Source organism: Lemur catta, chromosome 7, assembly GCF_020740605.2.
Source record: "Lemur catta isolate mLemCat1 chromosome 7, mLemCat1.pri, whole genome shotgun sequence".
NCBI classification, from domain to species: Eukaryota; Metazoa; Chordata; class Mammalia; order Primates; family Lemuridae; genus Lemur; species Lemur catta.
The window spans coordinates 39,870,283-39,889,818 of NC_059134.1; the positions used below are offsets into that span (position 1 = coordinate 39,870,283).

General features: G+C 42.5%; 1 protein-coding gene across 1 annotated transcript in view; it reads left to right on the forward strand.

The window, feature by feature from the left end:
- MAML2 (mastermind like transcriptional coactivator 2) overlaps positions 1 to 19,536 on the forward strand; it is a 133,726-nt gene that overhangs the window by 16,513 nt on the left and 97,677 nt on the right. The window contains exons 2-3 of the mRNA XM_045556929.1: positions 6,746 to 6,927; positions 11,990 to 13,588. Coding sequence (XP_045412885.1) covers positions 6,746 to 6,927; positions 11,990 to 13,588 — 1,781 coding nt within the window. The remainder of the gene's footprint in view (positions 1 to 6,745; positions 6,928 to 11,989; positions 13,589 to 19,536) is intronic.

Sequence of the window (19,536 nt, forward strand, 5' to 3'; positions counted from 1 at the left end):
ATTGTGCCGTCAAACCTGTCTGCTAATGATAATCTGTATTTGCGGTTGCTCCCAGCGCTCGCATCACGGCCTCAGCTCCACCTCAGATCATCAGGCATCAGAGTCTCATAAGGAGCACAACCTAGATCCCTCGCATGTGCAGGTTTACAGTAGGGTTCGCGCTCCTATGAGAATCTAACGCAGGGGCTGATCTGACGGAGGAGGAGCCTATGTGGTGATGTGAGCTTCGCTTGCACCGCTCACCACCTGCTGTGCAGCCCGGTTCCTAACAGGCCACGGACCAGTGCCAGTCCACAGCCCAGGAGCTGGGGACCACAGAGCGTGTTCTGAGAAACAGTGGTTCTCACCATATGGAGAAGGGCTGTCTTCCCAGCTTACTGCTTTGACACAGAGAATTACCATTGATGCACACTTTTGACCAGTTAAGTTTTATTTTCTAAAATACGTGGGGATTCTTTTTTTTTTTCCTCTTCAAAGGATATGGCCACACATGAAGAATTAGAATCTGTCAGGTAGAGAATTCACCTCAGTCATATAATTACTGGGCTGAGCAAGTTAGATCAAAGCGAAGGCATCGTATTGCTATAGGACATTGCTTCAAAGAATAGTTGAACTGCAAACAATATAAGGGCTTTATTGTCCCCCATTTAACATCATTTAAATAATCAACACACATTTTCCATAAATGGCAGATAGTGGGATTTTAATGCCTGATTGAAAAAGTCTGCCTGAATTCAGTCCTTTGTGGAACGCAAAGGAACTTTCTATCAGCCATTAAAAATTCTCATTTCTGGGCATGAAAAGTCTTAAATTGCCTGGAGTGTAGGTTTTAGTTTTGTTTTTTTTCAATTATAACCAAATATCTTTGTAAACCTCTTCATGTTTCATAGAGCTAGTTAGGCAATTTCCCCCTTAGATGTGTCTTTGATGTGAAAATAAACATGACTGGAGTGAAAGCGGAGGTAGTCTCTAAGAGAGTATCTGCCTAAATGGTTCATAGCTACTCAGACTAACATTAGACCAGAGAAAACACATCAACACTTTATATTGAACCTAGATACAGTTGCTATAAGAAAAATATTTCTTCAAAAGTTTCAAAAGAATGATGACATCAATGCCAGGAACATCAAAGGAGCTGTTTGGTGCTTTCAGGTACTTTGCCAAACTCCCTTCTAAATGCTGCTTAACATTCCTTTGTAATGGAGTTAGAGAGAAGCCTGAAATTGCAGGGACCTCTTAAAAGGTCTGCTCATCCCACCGCTGTCTCCAGGTGATTGCATCCAAACTGTTAAGGTGTTGCAGCCCTGGGTTGTCTAAACACGATTCAGATGGAAGTTTTATTTTCAGAATGTTCTTGTGCATTAAGGGGAGAATTGGTGGAGATGTAATCTCCAGACCTCCCCTGGGGATGCCGTGTAGAGATGGGTAAAGACAATAGAAACCCTGTTGGAATTCTGCTGTCATGGAACAGCAGCTCTCATTCTTCATTCATAATGCTCTTCTTTCATAAAGGCTGTGGAAGAGCTGGGTTAATGACCCCACATGGAAAGTTGAAAGAGAAACGAAAATAAATGTGTTCATTTAGCTTTTCTACAGCTTTTCAATTTTAATCAATCAAGAAAGATATGCATTTATCTTAGGAAAACTTTATTTTGAATGTAATTATTAGCTTTATTATATCTTTGTTTTAGTTGGAAATTTTATTGCAAGTAACAGAAGCCCTCTTAAAGTATCTCAAGCAAAATAGAAGATTGTGAGAGGGGGAGATTTATTGGAAGGTTACGGGATGTTTCAGTTACAGAAAATATAATCGAGTCTCCCAGGAATTGGAAAGCTGTATGAGTATTTCTCTCTCTCCCTTCCCCTTTCACTCCCCCTCTCCCTCTTCCCTTCTCTATCTTTCAATCTAGTTTCTCACTCTGGCTTCTCCCTGGGCACCAGTTTGATACTCCTATCTCTGTAGACTTGCTTTCTCCAACTGTCACTGCCCATGGCTGAGAATGACTCCAAGACACTCCATGTCTCGTATTTCAGGTGCCCGTAGATACTGCTGAAAAGGTCTTGTTTCAATTCTGGATTGAAGAAATGCTAGAAGAGCATTTAAAACGTTCAGGTTGAGTCAAATATCCACCTGGATCCAGTCTGCTGGGGCTGGGGGAAATGGGATGTTCCAGATCAGGTGCCCTCTGCTAGGAAATGTGGGGTCAGATTCTCAGAGAAGTGGGGTTAGCAAGGGCAGACGTATTGGGTAACATGCTCACTTCAGTATTAATTATGTAGCTAATACATGTTCAACACAGAAAAATTAGAAAGCACAGACATATCAGCAAAGCAGAAAAGCAAAATCCTACATCATCTCACCACCAGAAAGTACTTAAGCATCTCGATGTGTTTTCTTCTAGTCATTTTTATTTGCTTTAAACAATATTTTTGATTCTATATTTCCTTGGATTATATTAAGGATGAGATACTGTGGTCACCAAGACAGATGTGGCTCAAGCCTCCCTCCCTAGAGCTTATTTTATAACATGTGGGGAAGACTTAAAAATTGAAAGTGAATTAATAAAAATACTTGGAAATTGTAGTAAGTACTGTAAAGGAAACCATCAAGAGAGTGAGATGGAAAGCAAAAACGAAAATAGACTTTAGGAAGAGTGGTTATGGAAAATCCCTGCTAGGGTGAGACTTAAGGTGAGACTTAAGGAAAAGAAGGAGCAGGAAGACTGAGAGGAGGCAGAGGATGTTCCAGTTAGAGGGAAGAGTATATGCAAAAGACCTGAAAGTGAAATAGTCTTTTATGTTCTTAGAATTAAAAAAAAAAAAAAAAAGGAGTGCAGCTGGAGCTTGGGTTGAGGAGATCCCACCTGGGCAGAGAGAGGCAAGTGGTAGGGTCAGGGGCCCAGAACGTAGTTAGAGGATCCTTGGTCGCTCACTGTGCGTAAAGCAGAGGGGCTTGAAGAGAAATGAAGAACGTGACCTGAGTGAAAGAGACGGGGAAAGACGGGGCCTTTCCTGTGTAAAGTTGGGTAAGCCACTGAAGGTGAAGCGAGAAATGCTGCCATGAAATTAGGGGTGGCTGTGTTTTATATTATTTTACAGAAATATGGGAGCTCATTGATAGCTGTGTTCAAACCCGGAAATAATTAACGGACATCCCTGGAATGGTGTTGGGGCACTCTCCCTACCATATGAGTTTTGCTGGTGTTCCAATTGGCCAACAGTTTAGAATGAGTCCAATTCCCACCACCACAAGAAAAGAGTGGCAACCTCTTGGACTATCCATGCTTTCTCTACCTCTCCAACACCTCTCAGCTCTGCCCAAGTGCCCAGTGGCTCTACAGCTGGACAAAGAGTTGCTAAGAATCAGCCATATGGCTTATAAAGGGGGCGTGGTTCATGGCCAGTGGCAGAGAGATACAGATGTACCATAAACTGACTCATCTGATATTCCCAGACCACCGAATGCCTCATAAGTCAAATCATCAGGCAGTCATTGAGTTACCTCCCTGGGCCGGCGCTGGGCTGGGCTTGTGCGAGTAGAAGAGAAGCACAAGGTGCTGTCTCTGCCATTGACTTCTGTAATCATACTGAAGTGAAAAACGCACAGACCTGAATCAATTACCAACAACAATATAAGACAGAAAGTGCTAAAATATTAAAGCAGACAGAAAGACTATGATGGAAACTAGAATGGACCTTGAGCTAGGCCCTTTAGAGAAAGCTTTCCAGACAGGGCCCTCTAATCAAAGGGGGAGAGAGAAGCCACTTGATTAATGATACTTAATGCATTGTGCATTCTGCTGAGGAGGACATTTAGAGATTTCATGAGAATTGCTAACATTTTAGACATAGCATTTACTTTGGATTCACTTTGATATATTCTGGGCAAAAAGTGAGTAATGGTTGAAGTATTTCATGCACAAAGCAGCTGGGGTTTTCAGGCTTTTATAGAATACAATGTTCATTTCTCTGTTAAATACAGAAAGTCCATATCTGAATGGCTCCTGCAGGTCCTTGCTTTATAACGATTGCAGCAACTAGTCAGGGTGGCTAAAGATATGGTCAGCGGGGTCAGCACACTGGTTATCACTGAATGGATCTGGAATGACATTCTCCACAATAGTAGACTATATGGGAAAATAACTCTACTTAGAATTTTTCAATTTAATTTAAACATTCTCCTGTTGTTGAACAACAAGTTTTGTTTACACTGCAACTGGCAGAATATCATAATATTATGAAACATCATATTCATTTGAATATTTGAGGGGTACTTCATTGTAAGGGAGTGGGGTTCCTTTCCTAACTTTCCCAGGCAGAGTTCCCTCCCCTCGATAACTGTAATGCCCCGGGCACCTATGCAGGGCAATGATCACACTGTATTATTACTCTTAACTTTGTTTCTGGACAGATTGATAAATTCCTTTTTGTTGGTTTTTGTTAGAGCAATGTTTTAGGCTCTTTTTGAGCTTTAACCACTTGGTCCTTGCAACAACCTGCTGTTAAAGGCACCCTTATGGAATATACATTTGGTGCTAAATAAATATCTGTTAAATGAATGAGTGAACAAATTCAGTTTTACACATGGGGAGGGGAGAAGCTGGTTTTGTTATCTTTGCCTTCTTCTAGCACATGCCTGGTGCAGGGGACAGCCAGGATGACAGTGGGAAGTGTCAGACAAGCTAAGGTTCAAGTTCTGCCTCTCTTGCTAAAAAGGAGCTGCCAGTGATGGAGCTCTGCTCTGAGCTTGGAATACTGTTGGTGCTTTACATGCATGTTGCTAATCCCTACTACAACCCCGAGACAGGGATATTACTGTCCCTATCATACAGCTAAGGGAAGTGACTGGCTTAGGTTTGTACAGTAAATAGGAAGAGAATAGCATTTGGAATCCAGGTTTATTAGCACTGAATCTCATGCTCTTTCTAGATCCCTCAGGCTCTATTCACCTAGATGAAATAGGATGTCTCCCTCTCTAAGGTAGAGTCGCCATGGTGCTCTTCCCCTCTCCTCAGTGAATGTTTTGTGGGTTGATGGTAAACTTCCAACATTCTTCAAGGGGAAGTGGAGGAAGTGTTCAAACTGAGAAAATGCTGTCATGAAATGCCCTTTCTTTGCCCTGTAATGATGAGTGTGTTTCTGAGGCAAATCCCAAGTCTTCTAGTTACTCTGCTACAAGCCAGCCATTAAAACTAAAAAAGGGGGAGGGGGGAAAGACATCAAAGAAATGTTGAATATGGGAGAAGTTGGCATTTAGAATCTTTAGAAAGACAATACCGACTGGTTTCTCTACACAGATTTTCAATTTGCAGAGCTCTTACTTCTATATGAAATTTTATCTTGGACTTCATAAAGAATAGCTTTGTTGTTGACTACAGCAGTCGCATTTCCCAGACTCCAAACCTTATGGAACAAAGTTATGGAACAAATTTTCCAGATCTACCATGCCTTCCCTGACCCTTTCTACCAAAAATACCCCAAAACAACAAACAAACAAACCTCATGTTTTCCATTGTTGAGTACAAGTTACTGAAAATCATACAGGAAACATGTCCTGGCTCCACTTCAGCTCCAGTGCTGTCACCCAGGTAGGACATGAAACCGGGATGGGGCTTAGAATTGCATCCCAGCCTTGGTTTCCATCAGCAGCGACAACCCTGCTTTGAGTCCATCACAAAGCTTCACACACTCCTTCAGTTTGGGTTCACAGAGATGATGACAAACTTTCCTCGTGGTTCCAGTTCTCAGGGCTTCACAAATTCCCTTCACTCTAGGGTTTAGAAGAAAATGATCACTCAAACAATACTCTAGTGGAACCATTAACTTGCTCATGAATTAGGTATGAAAAGGTCCCCTACAAGCCACAGCTGCCTTCTTACCACTGTAAGTACTTCCCAAGTACTGAGGTCAACAAACTATTATTTGAACACCTGTATTATGCCCAGCATGGTCGATAGGTACTGAAAGGAATTCAGAGAAGTACAAGACAGGACCCACCCTCAAGGGACTTAACATCTGGTTGGGCAAACCTAATTACTATGTGGACGTAAAACAATATCTAGCAAAACAGGGGAGCTCAGAACTCTACAGGGCCAGATAAGAAGGAGGGGCTTTTTGCCGTCTTCAGCAAAAGCCTGAAAACCCCATCTAGTTTGTTTAGGGGCCAGAAAGCCAGGGAGGAATTGCTCTCACCTCCAAGTGCTGTGATGAGCTAGAATTTACTATTCCAGGATCCCAAACATTTTTTACTTCAAGAACGAAACTGAGTTATATATTATCTTTGGAGTTAATCTCTTTCTAGTGTTGTCTATCCCCAGCCCTCTCTCTCATCAGCCACGAGTGAAACGGCCTGAGGAAAGTTTACACATGGTGGCACCAAGATACTCCCCTGAGTATCTAGGCAGTGGCAAATTTGGTTCTTGTGTTTGGTTCCTGAGAAAGACAGAAATCGACTTGGGGGGAAAAAAAGTGACCTATGGACTGAATTGTTACCTTTGTGTGGCACATTCCTTGTTTCTAGGGCAGCAGGAGACAAAGAATGCATTTATTTTGTGGAAAGGGATAGGGGGCAGGGGAAGAAACTGAAACCAGAGGATTGTGCAATAATGGCATTTTCAAATCCCTCCAGAAAGTTTATGTTTCAAGTCCTTTGGAAGAGTAAAGCATAGCCGTTTAAAAAGGAGTTCGCTGAGGGACCCCAGCCCAATTCTGCCGTGTGCTGGATTCTTCTCCCTGGCTGTTCTAGGTGCCTCCAGCCCCAGCCGTTGGGGCAGACAGACCATTGTGTCTGGACCGTGCCCTGAGCAAGCCTACGCCTTCCCCCAGCGGACACCGCAGGCCTCAGATAGCATCGAGGTGTTCAAATGGAACAATGAGAACCAGGACAAGAGTGGAAAGAAACAGTTCGCTGGACCTCAGCAAAAGAAAGTACAGCGATTCCTGTGTCCTACGCAAGTCACACTGGACTTGTTGTGTTGGAAATCATTCCCGAGAGAAGCCCCTTCCTCAGATGGCTACTGAAAGGGTGATATTAAATGCACAATCTCACAAATTATTAAACATAATTTTGGGGTGCAGATGTATCATGCAAACCAGAAAATGCTTCTGAGTCCATCTGGGGAACGGGCGAAGTGGAGAGTTGAGATGTAGTGCTGACGGGAAGCCTTTACATCCTGCCGCTCGCTTAATCATATGCCTACTTTCCCTCGTGCCAGGGATGATTTGATGCGGTATGGTTCAGAACTCCCTCTGAGTGCTTAGTAAATCTTTTTGACTGGCCAAATGACCCTTTGTCTCTTCCCTTTCCTATATTGGAGCCTTGGGGATGATGTCCTGGGCTTTCACCATCAACCCCCACCAGTGATGTCACTATTCTCTCCCTGCCACCATCCCTCTGCATCCCAAATGCCCTCACCCCTGCCCTGAACATACAATGGATCTTCCTTGTATTGGCCTTTTGTCTTGGCCATCTGGGTCCACTGTATCCAGCTGACTGTCGCCGTGTGCCAAGGTGAAGGCTGAAAGGAAAGCAAGCAGTATGGTGAGTGATTCTGTATCAGGACTTTGGGACCAGACAGACCTGGGCTGGCCTCCTGCCTCCACATCCTTACTGTGTAATCTTCATGTCCGAAGCCTCAGTTTCCTCACTTACGAAATGGGGATAGGAATACATGCCTCAGAGAGCTGTGAGAGAAAATTAAACGAGGCTCTATACCACAGAGTGCACATCTAAAATGAGCATTCAATACATGGTGGGAGCCTCCCACGGGCCTTAGGCACTCTTGCCTTTGAGGGCCCCTTCTTCTTTGAAAAAATATTAAAAATTATGTTTTATGACTGTGTTGGCATAAAGATAAATAAATTAATGTTATATATTAAAACATTTACTGTAAGAGCCCATTTTTCCCTGTTTTAAAATAATATATTAATAATACATTTTTATGGGCCCCTAAGACTGTCATGGGCCCTGGCACTGTGACTGCTGTGCCTAATGGGTAAGTCAGCCCTGGGTGAGAGATCCGTTTTGGGAAGTCCCCCCTCGACCTTCCCCCCCAACCACCAACAGGTCCACAGTGTGGTGCTGTCATCCAGGCCTGCCCCACCCTTTTCCATTTAAACCCCAGTCGTCATTCCCCGTCATTCACGTGATTGAGTCTTGTTCCCATAGGGCTTTATTCTTGTTCTGATAAGTTGAATTTTCTGATAAACTGTTTCTCACTGAGGTAATAATGACTGTGTTCCTCCTCTCCTGTTTCTAGAGTATTTGCATCTTAAGAAACTCTATACTATAATTCAAAACTATATATCAGATGGAAGAATTTTAGTCCAGCAAAGGAAATATTTCAAAGCAGAGAATGAACTTGGAGAATCATTTAGATTGTATTGGGCCAGTAGCATGGGGCCTACTGCATGTGGACATTCAGTGGGCCTTGGTGATATGACTATGATTAGAAGCTTCTAGAAGGCAAGGCACAGCCTATCCCCAGAATTCTCTTGGCTAAGCATCATGCCCAATGCAGTTCTAATGGGATTTCTTTCATCCTAATGGAATCGCACATCACTTCTTCTGTTCCTCATCTTAAGACATCCCTCCAGCTGTGCTTGGTGGGCACCTTACACCAGCACACATAGTGCTTAAAAAGCAAACCTCACTCCCTCAGTGCTTGGTATTTTCTGGGTTCAGGCAGGAAAGTAATCTAAGAAATAATCTTATTTATAAAGAGGGGAAGTATGGCCCAGGGAAGTGGAATATCTTCTGTAAAGTAGCAAAGCAAGTTAATGGCAGAATAATCAGGACTACATCTCAGGCTTCCTCCAGACAGGGGCCTGGGTACCATTCGCCTCCGTCGGGGCTAGAGTGCCGTCTCCTGCAGAGTCCAGGCTCTGCAGTGGGAACGCCTGCTTTGCTGCCTGGCTTCCTTGCTTACTCTTTGTGTGACCTTGAAAAGTCACTCAGTCTCTAAAGCCCAGTTTTCTCATCTGAAAAATGGGGGAGGGAAGAGAAATAGCATTAGCCTTATAGAGCTGTAAAGATTCTCAAAGTTGCTGTGAGAATCCAATGAGATTATCCATACAAAGTGCTTAGCACAATGCCTAGCACACAAACCCTCAATAAATGACTCTCTTGTTGCTGTTGTTGTTGTTATTGTTATTATCACTCCTACTGTAACTATCGCTAATTCTATTACTGCCTCTACAATTCTGGTGGCCTAAAGACAGTGTTAGTGCTGCTTCCCGGAGTGCTTGCAGCACTGCACAGGGAGTGGCCAGAGCAATGGGAGAATCTGGCAGAACAGGTTTTTTCAAAGCAGTGGAAAATAAATCAAAGGTGATACCCAAACCTGGAAAAAGAATGTGCTCCTTTGTGTGTTTACCAGTTGTAAAAGAATCCTATGCCGAAATAAATCAGAAGCAACATGGCTGAATCGCTCTGGTATGTGCTTTTCCTGATCCAGGAGGATAGACAGTGGCAACTTTGAGTTTTTGCTGAATGTGGTGATGGCTGACATTGTTCTATGATGATGACGTTGTCTACACCAGTGAGTAGACAAGATTAGGAGTCAGCGAATCATGCAGAGACAGTAAAGATGGGAGTTGGGAGAAGCTTCATTCCCAGATACAAAGTATGCCCCACCCCTTGTTACAAATTGCTCATCGCTGAATGCGAAGTCTCAGGGGACTTGGTTAGAACTCTTGGTTGAAAGTAACAGAAGCCCAATTCATATTAGCTTAAGCAAAAGGGGAAATTCATTATAAGATTCCGTAGTGTATTAAAGTAAACAAGGAGAAAGGCAGAGCTGACCTGGGATTTGAAACAGGTCTCAAAATGCTATCAAAACATGTGTGTCTCCTTTGCTTCATTCTTCTTTCTTTATTCAGACTTATTAAATACTTCCTCTATGGCTCTGCTTGAGATAATGAAACAACAGCTCACAAGTTTTGTAAAATCACTATACAGCCGTTCAAAGAGAGACTGGTCTCACTTTTTCCAAATCCAGAATTCTCATGGAAAGGAAGGACTGATTGGCCCAATTTGGGTCAGGTTCCTTTCTCTGATTACCAATCAGCAATGGTGAAATGGTAAACCTGATATACCAACATGGCACATCCACCATAACTATATACTCCCTGTGAGTGGGCAAAACCACAGATAGGGGCGAGTGAAACAGGTATTGATGAGCTAGATGACAAGACGCATATTATTCACATTTGGTCCTATGCTGCATCCTGGCCATTCCCAGATTCCTCATCATTTTACCTGAGATCTAGAATGTCTCTGTGCTCACTGCTCCTGGCCTCTTTGTGCTAAGGAGACCCTACCCTAAACAAGCTAATTCCAGCATCATACGATGGAAACAACACAGGCTTTAGAACCAAACAGACCCTTCATTAAAGCCCAGGTCTGCTACAAACTAGCTATATGACCCTGCGCAAGTTACTTAGCTTCTCTGAGTGTTGATTTCCTTATCTATAAAATAAAGGTAATAATGCCTGTCTAATGGGGTTGTTGTGCAGATTAAGGGAAATAAAGTAACCATATTTAAAGCACTTGGCATATAATATATACTCAATTACGTTAATTTCCTTTTCTTAATTAGGCTACCTAGAAATGTTTAGGAGGGTGAGGGAGTGGCAAAAAGAGGAAAGAGAAGAAAGGAGAATTTTCTATCTGGGAAATATCTTTCTGTCCCAGGTATTTTACAATTATCCTGAGCAAACATTAAATAATTTGAGTGAGTCAGAAGCACGGGGAAAGCCACATTTTAAGAGATACAGTCTCTCACTTTAGAGACAAATCAACAAGGACCTGCAGACCAACAATAAATGTTTTATGTTTCTTATTAATTTATTGGTGTTGCTGTATCGCCCTTAAGCCTTACTCTATAAATTTTAAGGTTTGTAAAGTACAATCTGATTGCTGAATTAGTGAATGAAGTACTTTAACATTCATGAAATATTTAAACATGTTGCTTATTTAGAAACATGCTCCCCTTTCAGAATGTAGCAAGGCATACTTTTTCTACCAACTATTGTTTGAGTTGTGACTACAGCAAGCACTTCCTAAACTTCTACATGCACTATCTCGTGTCTTCCTAGGAGTTAAGTGCTATCGTCCCCATTCTCGGGATTAGGAAATTGAGGCTTAGACAAGTGAATTATCAAGGTCACACAGTGCACAAAATTGGAATTTAAGTTTGGCTTAGTCTTCTCCCAGAGCCTGAGCTCTTAACAACTGCGCAGTACCGCCTCTCAACACCTTGGTTTTGGTTACAAAATTTAGAGACAGACAACAGAAGAAATGAATCCCCAGGAAAATCTGTGCGCAGAGTGTCTCATTTGGTAAAGGATAATCTCATGGTTTCGTGCGTCCACATGATGTTGCTATGTGGGCCTAAATGCAAAGCAGTGGAATTATAGGAAGACAAATAGGTGAACAATAAATAGAATATCTTCTTGGACCTGAGAACTATTCTAATTACTTATGTAGAAAATAATAGTGATGAAGGGGTTGAATCCATGAAAGAAGAAAATGGAAATTTTGACCCAACCTCAGACTTGTCAGTGTTTCCTATTTTGGTCAAAATTGTGCACTGTAATCACTTGTAGCTGCATGGAGTTGTGTGTGCATGTGTGTGGAATACTTTGGCCTAGTTCAGAAAACATCAATGCCTTAGTGATCAATCTAGGTATTGTGAATAACCCCTTATGATATTTGAAGTATTCTTTATCCATTAACCTATGTACCAATCATGGGAACTACTGTGATTTCTAAACTAATCGATCTGCTCCTCCAGAAACATTTTATTTTGTTCGTCTTGTCTTACTGTGAGTTTTGTTATATTTCAAACTGTGCTTCATTTGTGCTTTTTTTTTTAATGCATCTTGTGTGTAAATGGAGGAAACATTTAAGTATTATATCACTTTTGATTAGAAGCACAACCAAATTAATATATCATATTTTTCTTTTTTATTCCCCTCTGTCTTTCAGCTCCAGGGTTCCTTGAAAAGAAAACAGGTAGTTAACCTGTCTCCTGCCAACAGCAAGAGGCCCAATGGCTTTGTCGACAATTCGTTCCTGGATATCAAAAGAATTCGTGTCGGGGAAAATCTATCTGCAGGACAAGGTGGCCTCCAAGTAAATAATGGACAAAGTCAGATTATGTCAGGGACCTTGCCTATGAGCCAAGCACCCCTGAGAAAGACTAACATTCTGCCACCCCACACACATTCTCCTGGCAATGGTATATTTAACATGGGCTTAAAGGAGGTGAAGAAGGAGCCAGGAGAGACTGTGTCTTGCAGTAAGCACGTGGATGGCCAAATGACCCAGGAGAGTATGTTTTCTAATAGGTACGGAGATGACTCTGGAGAGCAACTGATGGATCCGGAGCTGCAGGAACTGTTCAATGAACTGACCAACATATCTGTGCCTCCCATGAGTGACCTTGAACTGGAGAACATGATCAATGCCACCATAAAGCAGGATGACCCATTTAGCATTGACCTGGGTCAGCAAAGCCAGAGGAGCACACCCAGGCCCTCCTTGCCCATGGAGAAAATAGCGATCAAAAGTGAATACTCACCAGGCCTGACTCAGGGCCCCTCAGGCTCTCCTCAGTTGAGGCCCCCATCAGCTGGCCCTGCATTCTCCATGGCCAGCTCTGCCCTTTCCACTTCGTCCCCCATCCCTTCAGTCCCTCAGAGCCAGGCTCAGCCTCAGACAGCCTCAGGAGCAAGCCGGGCCCTGCCGAGCTGGCAGGAGGTGTCCCATGCCCAGCAGCTCAAACAGATAGCTGCCAATCGTCAGCAGCATGCCCGGCTGCAGCAGCACCAGCAGCAGCACCAGCCCACCAACTGGTCAGCCTTGCCCTCTTCTGCCGGCCCATCCCCCGGTCCGTTTGGGCAGGAGAAAATCCCCAGCCCTTCTTTTGGTCAGCAGCCATTCAGCCCACAGAGCTCCCCCATGCCTGGGGTAGCTGGCGGCAGCAGCCAGCCGAAAGTCATGTCTAACTACATGTACAAGGCCAGCCCCTCGGCCCAGGGTGGGCACCTGGATGTGCTCATGCAGCAAAAGCCTCAGGATCTCAGTCGAAGTTTTATTAACAACCCGCACCAGGCCATGGAGCCCCGTCATGGCAACACCAAGCCTTTGTTCCACTTTAACTCAGATCAAGCAAACCAGCAGATGCCTTCAGTTTTACCCTCCCAAAACAAGCCTTCTCTCCTGCACTACACCCAACAGCAGCAGCAACAGCAGCAGCAGCAGCAGCAACAACAGCAGCAGCAACAGCAGCAGAGCTCAATTTCAGCTCAACAACAACAGCAGCAGCAGCAACAGCAACAACAGCAGCAGCAGCAGCAGCAGCAGCAACAACAACAGCAGCAGCAGCAACAACTGCAGCAGCAGCAGCAGCAACAGCAGCAGCAGCAGCAACAGCAACAGCCACCATCCCAGCCCACCCAACCTCTATCAAGCCAGTCTTTGCTGAGGTCCCCCTTGCCGCTTCAGCAAAAGATCCTGCTTCAGCAAATGCAGAATCAGCCCATCACAGGACTGGGGTATCAAGTCTCCCAACAACACAGACAGGTAAGGCTATGCTACTCCAAATAGAGTTCCCAGACACCACTTAGCTTGGTCATTATGCTTTGGTTACCATTAGGTTTGTGTTGGGACAGGAGCAAGACCAAGACAGTAGTGATCTTGATGGATTCATATGAAGACTTCATAAAGCCTGGTTCATTTGTGGCAGCTAGAGGCAAGGGCTAGTGTTTCCTTGTAGTATTATTGTCCTTAGGATCTGTAATGATCAAAGGTCCTTGCTTATTAAGAATATTGCATTATAGCTCATGCCTTTAGTGATATATCCAGTTGTCTGGTCATACTCTGATATGCACCATGTTCATGCATCATGAAGTCAACATGCACTTTCTGAAAACCTACCATGTGCAAGATGTTGTGTTAACGCTGAGTATTGGAATAAGGCCGGCAGTGATATTAAGAGTATTAAATGACCAATCTACACCTGTACCACCAACAGGAATGTCTAAGTGGCCAACATATCATACTGTGGGCTGAGTATCACCTTAAATAAGACATGATCCGTGTCTGCAAACAGTCTGGAAAGGGAGACAGGCTTTAAAAACTATCATTTTAATACCAGGTAGAAAGAGGGGTGAGATGAGAGCACAGAAGTTGAGTATCTTACACAGCAAGGGGAAATCAGGGAAGTAATCTCCTCAGGAAAGTAATGCCTGAGTTCAGAGTTAAAGGATAAAATCGTCATGACTACAGACAAAAAAAATCTGTGGTTACCTTCTGTCCTTTGGTTAACATAAAACAGGTTTCTTCTGCCCCAAATATGAACAGTATGAAGAGACAGCTCTGTACCTCCAGAGCACACACTGGTGAGTAAGCCCTGATCCCCAGGGAACTTGAAAGAAGAAACTCTTCCTGGAAGGAAGGAAGTTTGAGTATTGCTCTGTGCATGTAATTTGACAGGCCTGCATTATCTGTCCAAGCACAAAGACAGCACATTACACGTCAAAACAGTATGTCAGGACAGTATGATGGTGCAGAGTGTGATTCCAAAAACATTCCTAGAGTAGTTTTCATGGCTGCTGCCCAGAAAAGAATGCCACAAACACCACAGGCTATGTCCAGTCTAACCTTTGCCCTAAATGTGGGCCAGGAGAAAACTAAACTCAACAACAGCTTACAAGCTGTGCACCAAGGAAAGCTTTCAGCTCTTATCCATTTAAGAAGTATTTTTTTTTTTAAATTGTGGATTATAGAGTAGAGTCATGTATATATTTTACAAAATTCCTTTTTTAAACACAGGCAATTTTGGGATCATTTAAAAACAAATTGTAGAACTACTTTCTAATTCTATATGTAGGCATTTTGATTTGGATGAATGTAGGTTAAATTCTCACGCTGGCAGTTCTAGCTGTGTGACTGCAAGCAACTCACTGAACTTCTCTAAGCCTGTATCTTCACCTATCAGTGGGAGTAATAATGATATCTCTTGGAGTTACATCAAGAATGAAATGAGATAATTCTCAGCCTAGAGTCTAGAATAAGTTGACTATTATTGTGATTATCATGGGAACAGCCATAAATAACCAAAATGTTATTTTTAAACAAGCACTACTCTTATGCAGGAAAGGCATTAGAGTAAGTCCCACATTCTAACATAAACAGTAATGGGGAAATAAAAGAGAATTATCCCTAATTCTTCCACTGTCCGACAGTATGATAAGTGCATAACAATTTACCCTCCCTGGGCCCAGATGTCTCACCATAAAATGGAAATTATAAACAATGAGATAGTAATGAGTTAGAATTTGTTGAGTACTTACTCTATAACTGGCATGACATACTGTCTCCCTCACTTGCAGTATCTCATTTCGCCTATATGAGGGAAATACCACTATTCCCATGTTACAGGTAAAGAGAATTGAGGCATAGACAGGTTCAATACCATTCCCAGGGTCAGACAGATAATAAATAGCAGAGCCCGGATTCTGATGGCCTACTCTGAAGCCCATGCTTTCAGACACTAGGATATACAGCACACAGGTAGGATTTGTTGGGGAATGAATGACTACTTGCAGATCAATGGGGGATTCTCAAAAGGAATATTTCTTCTACTACTGAGTCCTGTTTACATAATCTACATAGTAGTTTAAGTCCTTTGGGGATAAAGAAAATCTTAAATCTCTAACCTTCAGAGCTAATAAAGAAAGAAATTTTAAAAATATAAATCTGTGCAATTGTTGGCCCTCCTGAGTCAACATTACGGAGTTAACCAAAATAAACACTTTGCAACAGGAAATATGTATCTTTGGTGCCCCATCAGCCCTTTTTTGGGAGCCTCCCTACCACCTCCAACATCCTCTGTGCTGTTTCCGGACATACCACTGATATCAGCAACTGTACACCATACTCCTGCCCTCGTAGTCGCCACCGGGATTCCAGGACCAAAGCTCACCAAGGGGTGCTGACGGCCAAATCAACAAACATCTTCCAAGGCCTTAGATAACTTTTTACATTTCCCATTGCACAGGACACATATGATGCCCAGATAATTTTCATCTCTTCAAGCAGGCCCTTAAAAAGTGGTGGTAACAGTGGCAGCATTTCAAGTTCAAGGTCTCTACTAAACAGGCAGTGACTACCCACTTAAAGCTTTACCCCGACTTTGTAGGTTGAACCACATTGTCCCCCCAGCTCAATGATTCTATGATGTATGACTTTAAAGTCAAGTGTCTGAGTTTTAGGCAAATGTGCTAGAGCTCTGTTGTCAAGTAAGTGTTGCCGTCTTGAAAGTATTCACTTTGTGAAGGGGCTTGTACAAATGCTAATCATGGTGCTATTGTTCAATACAGCTATAGAATTTTCTCTGGGGATTGTCTTTAGCGCTTATAGCACATTGGGTAGATTATTACCACTGCAACAGTATTCATCCTGTCAGGATGATCTTTGAAAACAGTCAAGCTGGGTAATGCCGCTTTGGGTCAAAACCAAGCAATAACTGTGATGTGACAAGGCTGCATTTCAAGTGTGGTGTGTGAACTTTCTCTGAAGGCAATAAAAAAAAATGAGTTCCTGCCCAAGATGACAATTTTGAGAAGCAATTTTTTTTTTTTTTTTTTTTGAGATGGGGTCTTGCTTTGTTGCCTGGGCTAGAGTGCCGTGGTGGGATCATAGCTCACTGCAACATTGAGCTCCTGGGCTCAAGTGACCCTCCCGCCTAGGCCTGCCAAAGTCTTAGGATTGTAGGCATTAGCCATCGCACCTGTCCAACTTCTGGTTGATATACATATTTCTTAGGTTTTTATGATTCTTTTTATATCATCCAGTATATTGCCAAGTATTCTCTATTGAGTGAGGGTAGTTTGAAGTCTACCATCTATAGTAGACAGTACAAATATGTATTCTCATGCCAGAACAGCTAAATCTCTGTTACTTATGACCAAAGTCAATGGTGGGGGGAAGGATTAGGAACTAAGCAACTCTTAAATTTATTAACTGAAGCATCCTAAATGAAAACAGGAGTCATGTATTTTTTTTTTTTATGCTTGTCATACTCACTTTGTGTCAAACATAGGAAGATTTACTATGGGATTTGCTAATTGGAGCCCTTTAGCCTTGGAAATGGTAGAAATCTTGGCTCTCTGCTACAAATTGGTAGCTTGAATTTGTTGAGCAGTTGCTTGCAATTTATGCAGTAAATGTGCAAAGGTGACCTTTTTTTTTTTTTACCTTTCAAAACTCTGAACCCAGACAGGTCCACATGTTCAGGCAAAGACTGAAAACTGAAATTGGAAGGCCCTATGTCCCTCTCCCTTTACTGTGTACCCGTCTCTATTTTCCTAGATGTGCATGATGCCTGAGGGATGGCTGTGGGATGGCTGTGGCATAATCAAATTGTTGGATATATCCTTATTGTTCCATGCCTGGGGTGGTTTTAAGTAATCTCTTCTCCAGAGACTGGGAAAAATAGTATTTGGTGTTTCACAAAATGTCTTCAGTGGACTCTTGTCTTGCTAATATCTGGGGCTTGGCAAATGGAGATACCTCCTGGCTATAATTTTCTTCCCTTCCTGATCTGAGGGTTATGGGAGAGAGCAAGAAAGGGATGCAGTGCATGCATTTCTGATTTATTTTCAAGTCACTGAACACTTGTTTAAGATGTGTAAGAGTTATTGGTTGACCAGGGCTCATGAGGGTTTAATCCAAAAGTGCTTACCTCTTGATCCAACAAGTGATCTTTTTCAGAGCTATAATCAATCACTTAAAAGTGTGAATGTTTTTTCTAACATTGGATCCATGCAACTCAAGTGGATTCTATATTTGGTTTAGAACTCTTCCATCTCTAAAACTTCTTGGAGGGAAGGCAGCCAGTGAATGGATGGTTTGTTATGACTGAAACATAAATTTGTACATTTCCTTCTTAGTTTAAGCCAAGCTCCTCAATCATATATTAAGAACTTCACCCCACTCTCTCTTCCCAGCCAAACTTATCCTTCACTACTCCATATCAACCTTTAGTGTAAATCAGGCAAGTCTCCTGATATTCTCCTCCCTGCTTCTTTAAGGTAATTTTGTATATATCTGATCTTAAACATGAACACACAGAAAATTGTCTCCAAATTGTCCTGGATGGTGGTAGAGGAATCAATGTGGCTCTCATGTACTGATAATCTTCTAAATCCTTATAATTGTCTGATGAATTTGCCAGAGAAGAGATAGAAACCTTGTATCAGCTGGAAATCCCTTTTCTAATGGAAAAATTATCATGAATTTCATGTTTTGCAATAATATAATATCCAAGCCACCCCTTTGCTAGAGCCTAGAGGTTGACTGAAGGACGATCCAATTAGGCTAGTGCCAGGGTTTGGGTTTAAAGGCCAGAACCAGGTTAGAGGAAGTCAAGGGCATGAAAGGTCCAAGACAAAACCACACCAAAGTCCTAAAGAAGCTGGAAACAAAATCTGTCAGTATATTCAGGACCCAAGAACGAGACCAAAAGGTGATGACAAACCTGTGGTCAAGGGTGAATATAAATGACATGGTATCTAGAGTGAAGATGGGATAAAGACCCAGGAGATGCTAGGTGATCACTGCAAATAACCCTTGACCATTTGGTGACTTCATTATAACACCTTGGCTGGGACTTGGCAAAAGGGGAAAAGGTTGATACAGACATACTGTGGGTTGTCAATGGCCAGCCAGGAACATGGTATTTACATTTTCAGTTTAGCTTTGATATTTCATCATTTATCTTTTAAGCTATAAAGGAAAGAAAAATTTGTGGTTTTTTTTTTTTTTTTTGAGACAGAGTCTCACTTTGTTGCCCGGGCTAGAGTGCCGTGGCGTCAGCCTAGCTCACAGCAACCTCAGACTCCTGGGCTTAAGCAATCCTACTGCCTCAGCCTCCCAAGTAGCTGGGACTACAGGCATGTGCCACCATGCCCGGATAATTTTTTCTATATATGTTTTTAGTTGTCCAGATAATTTCTTTCTATTTTTAGTAGAGACGGGGTTTTGCTCTTGCTCAGGCTGGTCTCGAACTCCTGACCTTGAGCTATCCACCCACCTCGGCCTCCCAGAGTGCTAGGATTACAGGCGTGAGCCACCGCGCCCGGGTGAAAAATTTGTTTTTAATACTCTATGAAACTAGTGCTTAGACCAGGATGCAGAGTGAATTTCCAGATACATATGTTAATATAATTGATACTGAAGAATCTCGATTGGAAAACTAGTGGGAGGCACTTTGTGTGGTTTGTTTTTGTTGTTGTTTTATTAGTTTGTTTGAACATTAGCACCAACTCTGCACCATATACAAATAACCCAAATGATAGATACTATCAACCTTTTTTACAGGTGAGAACACTGAAGCTCAGAAAGGTCAAATCACTTGCTCAGAGTTATTGTTAGTAATTGGCCTTATTTTAAATCTTGGGCTTATAAATACTATGCTGCCTAAGTTAAGAAAAGAGGTAGAGGTGGTTTGAGTTGTGCTATCAGAG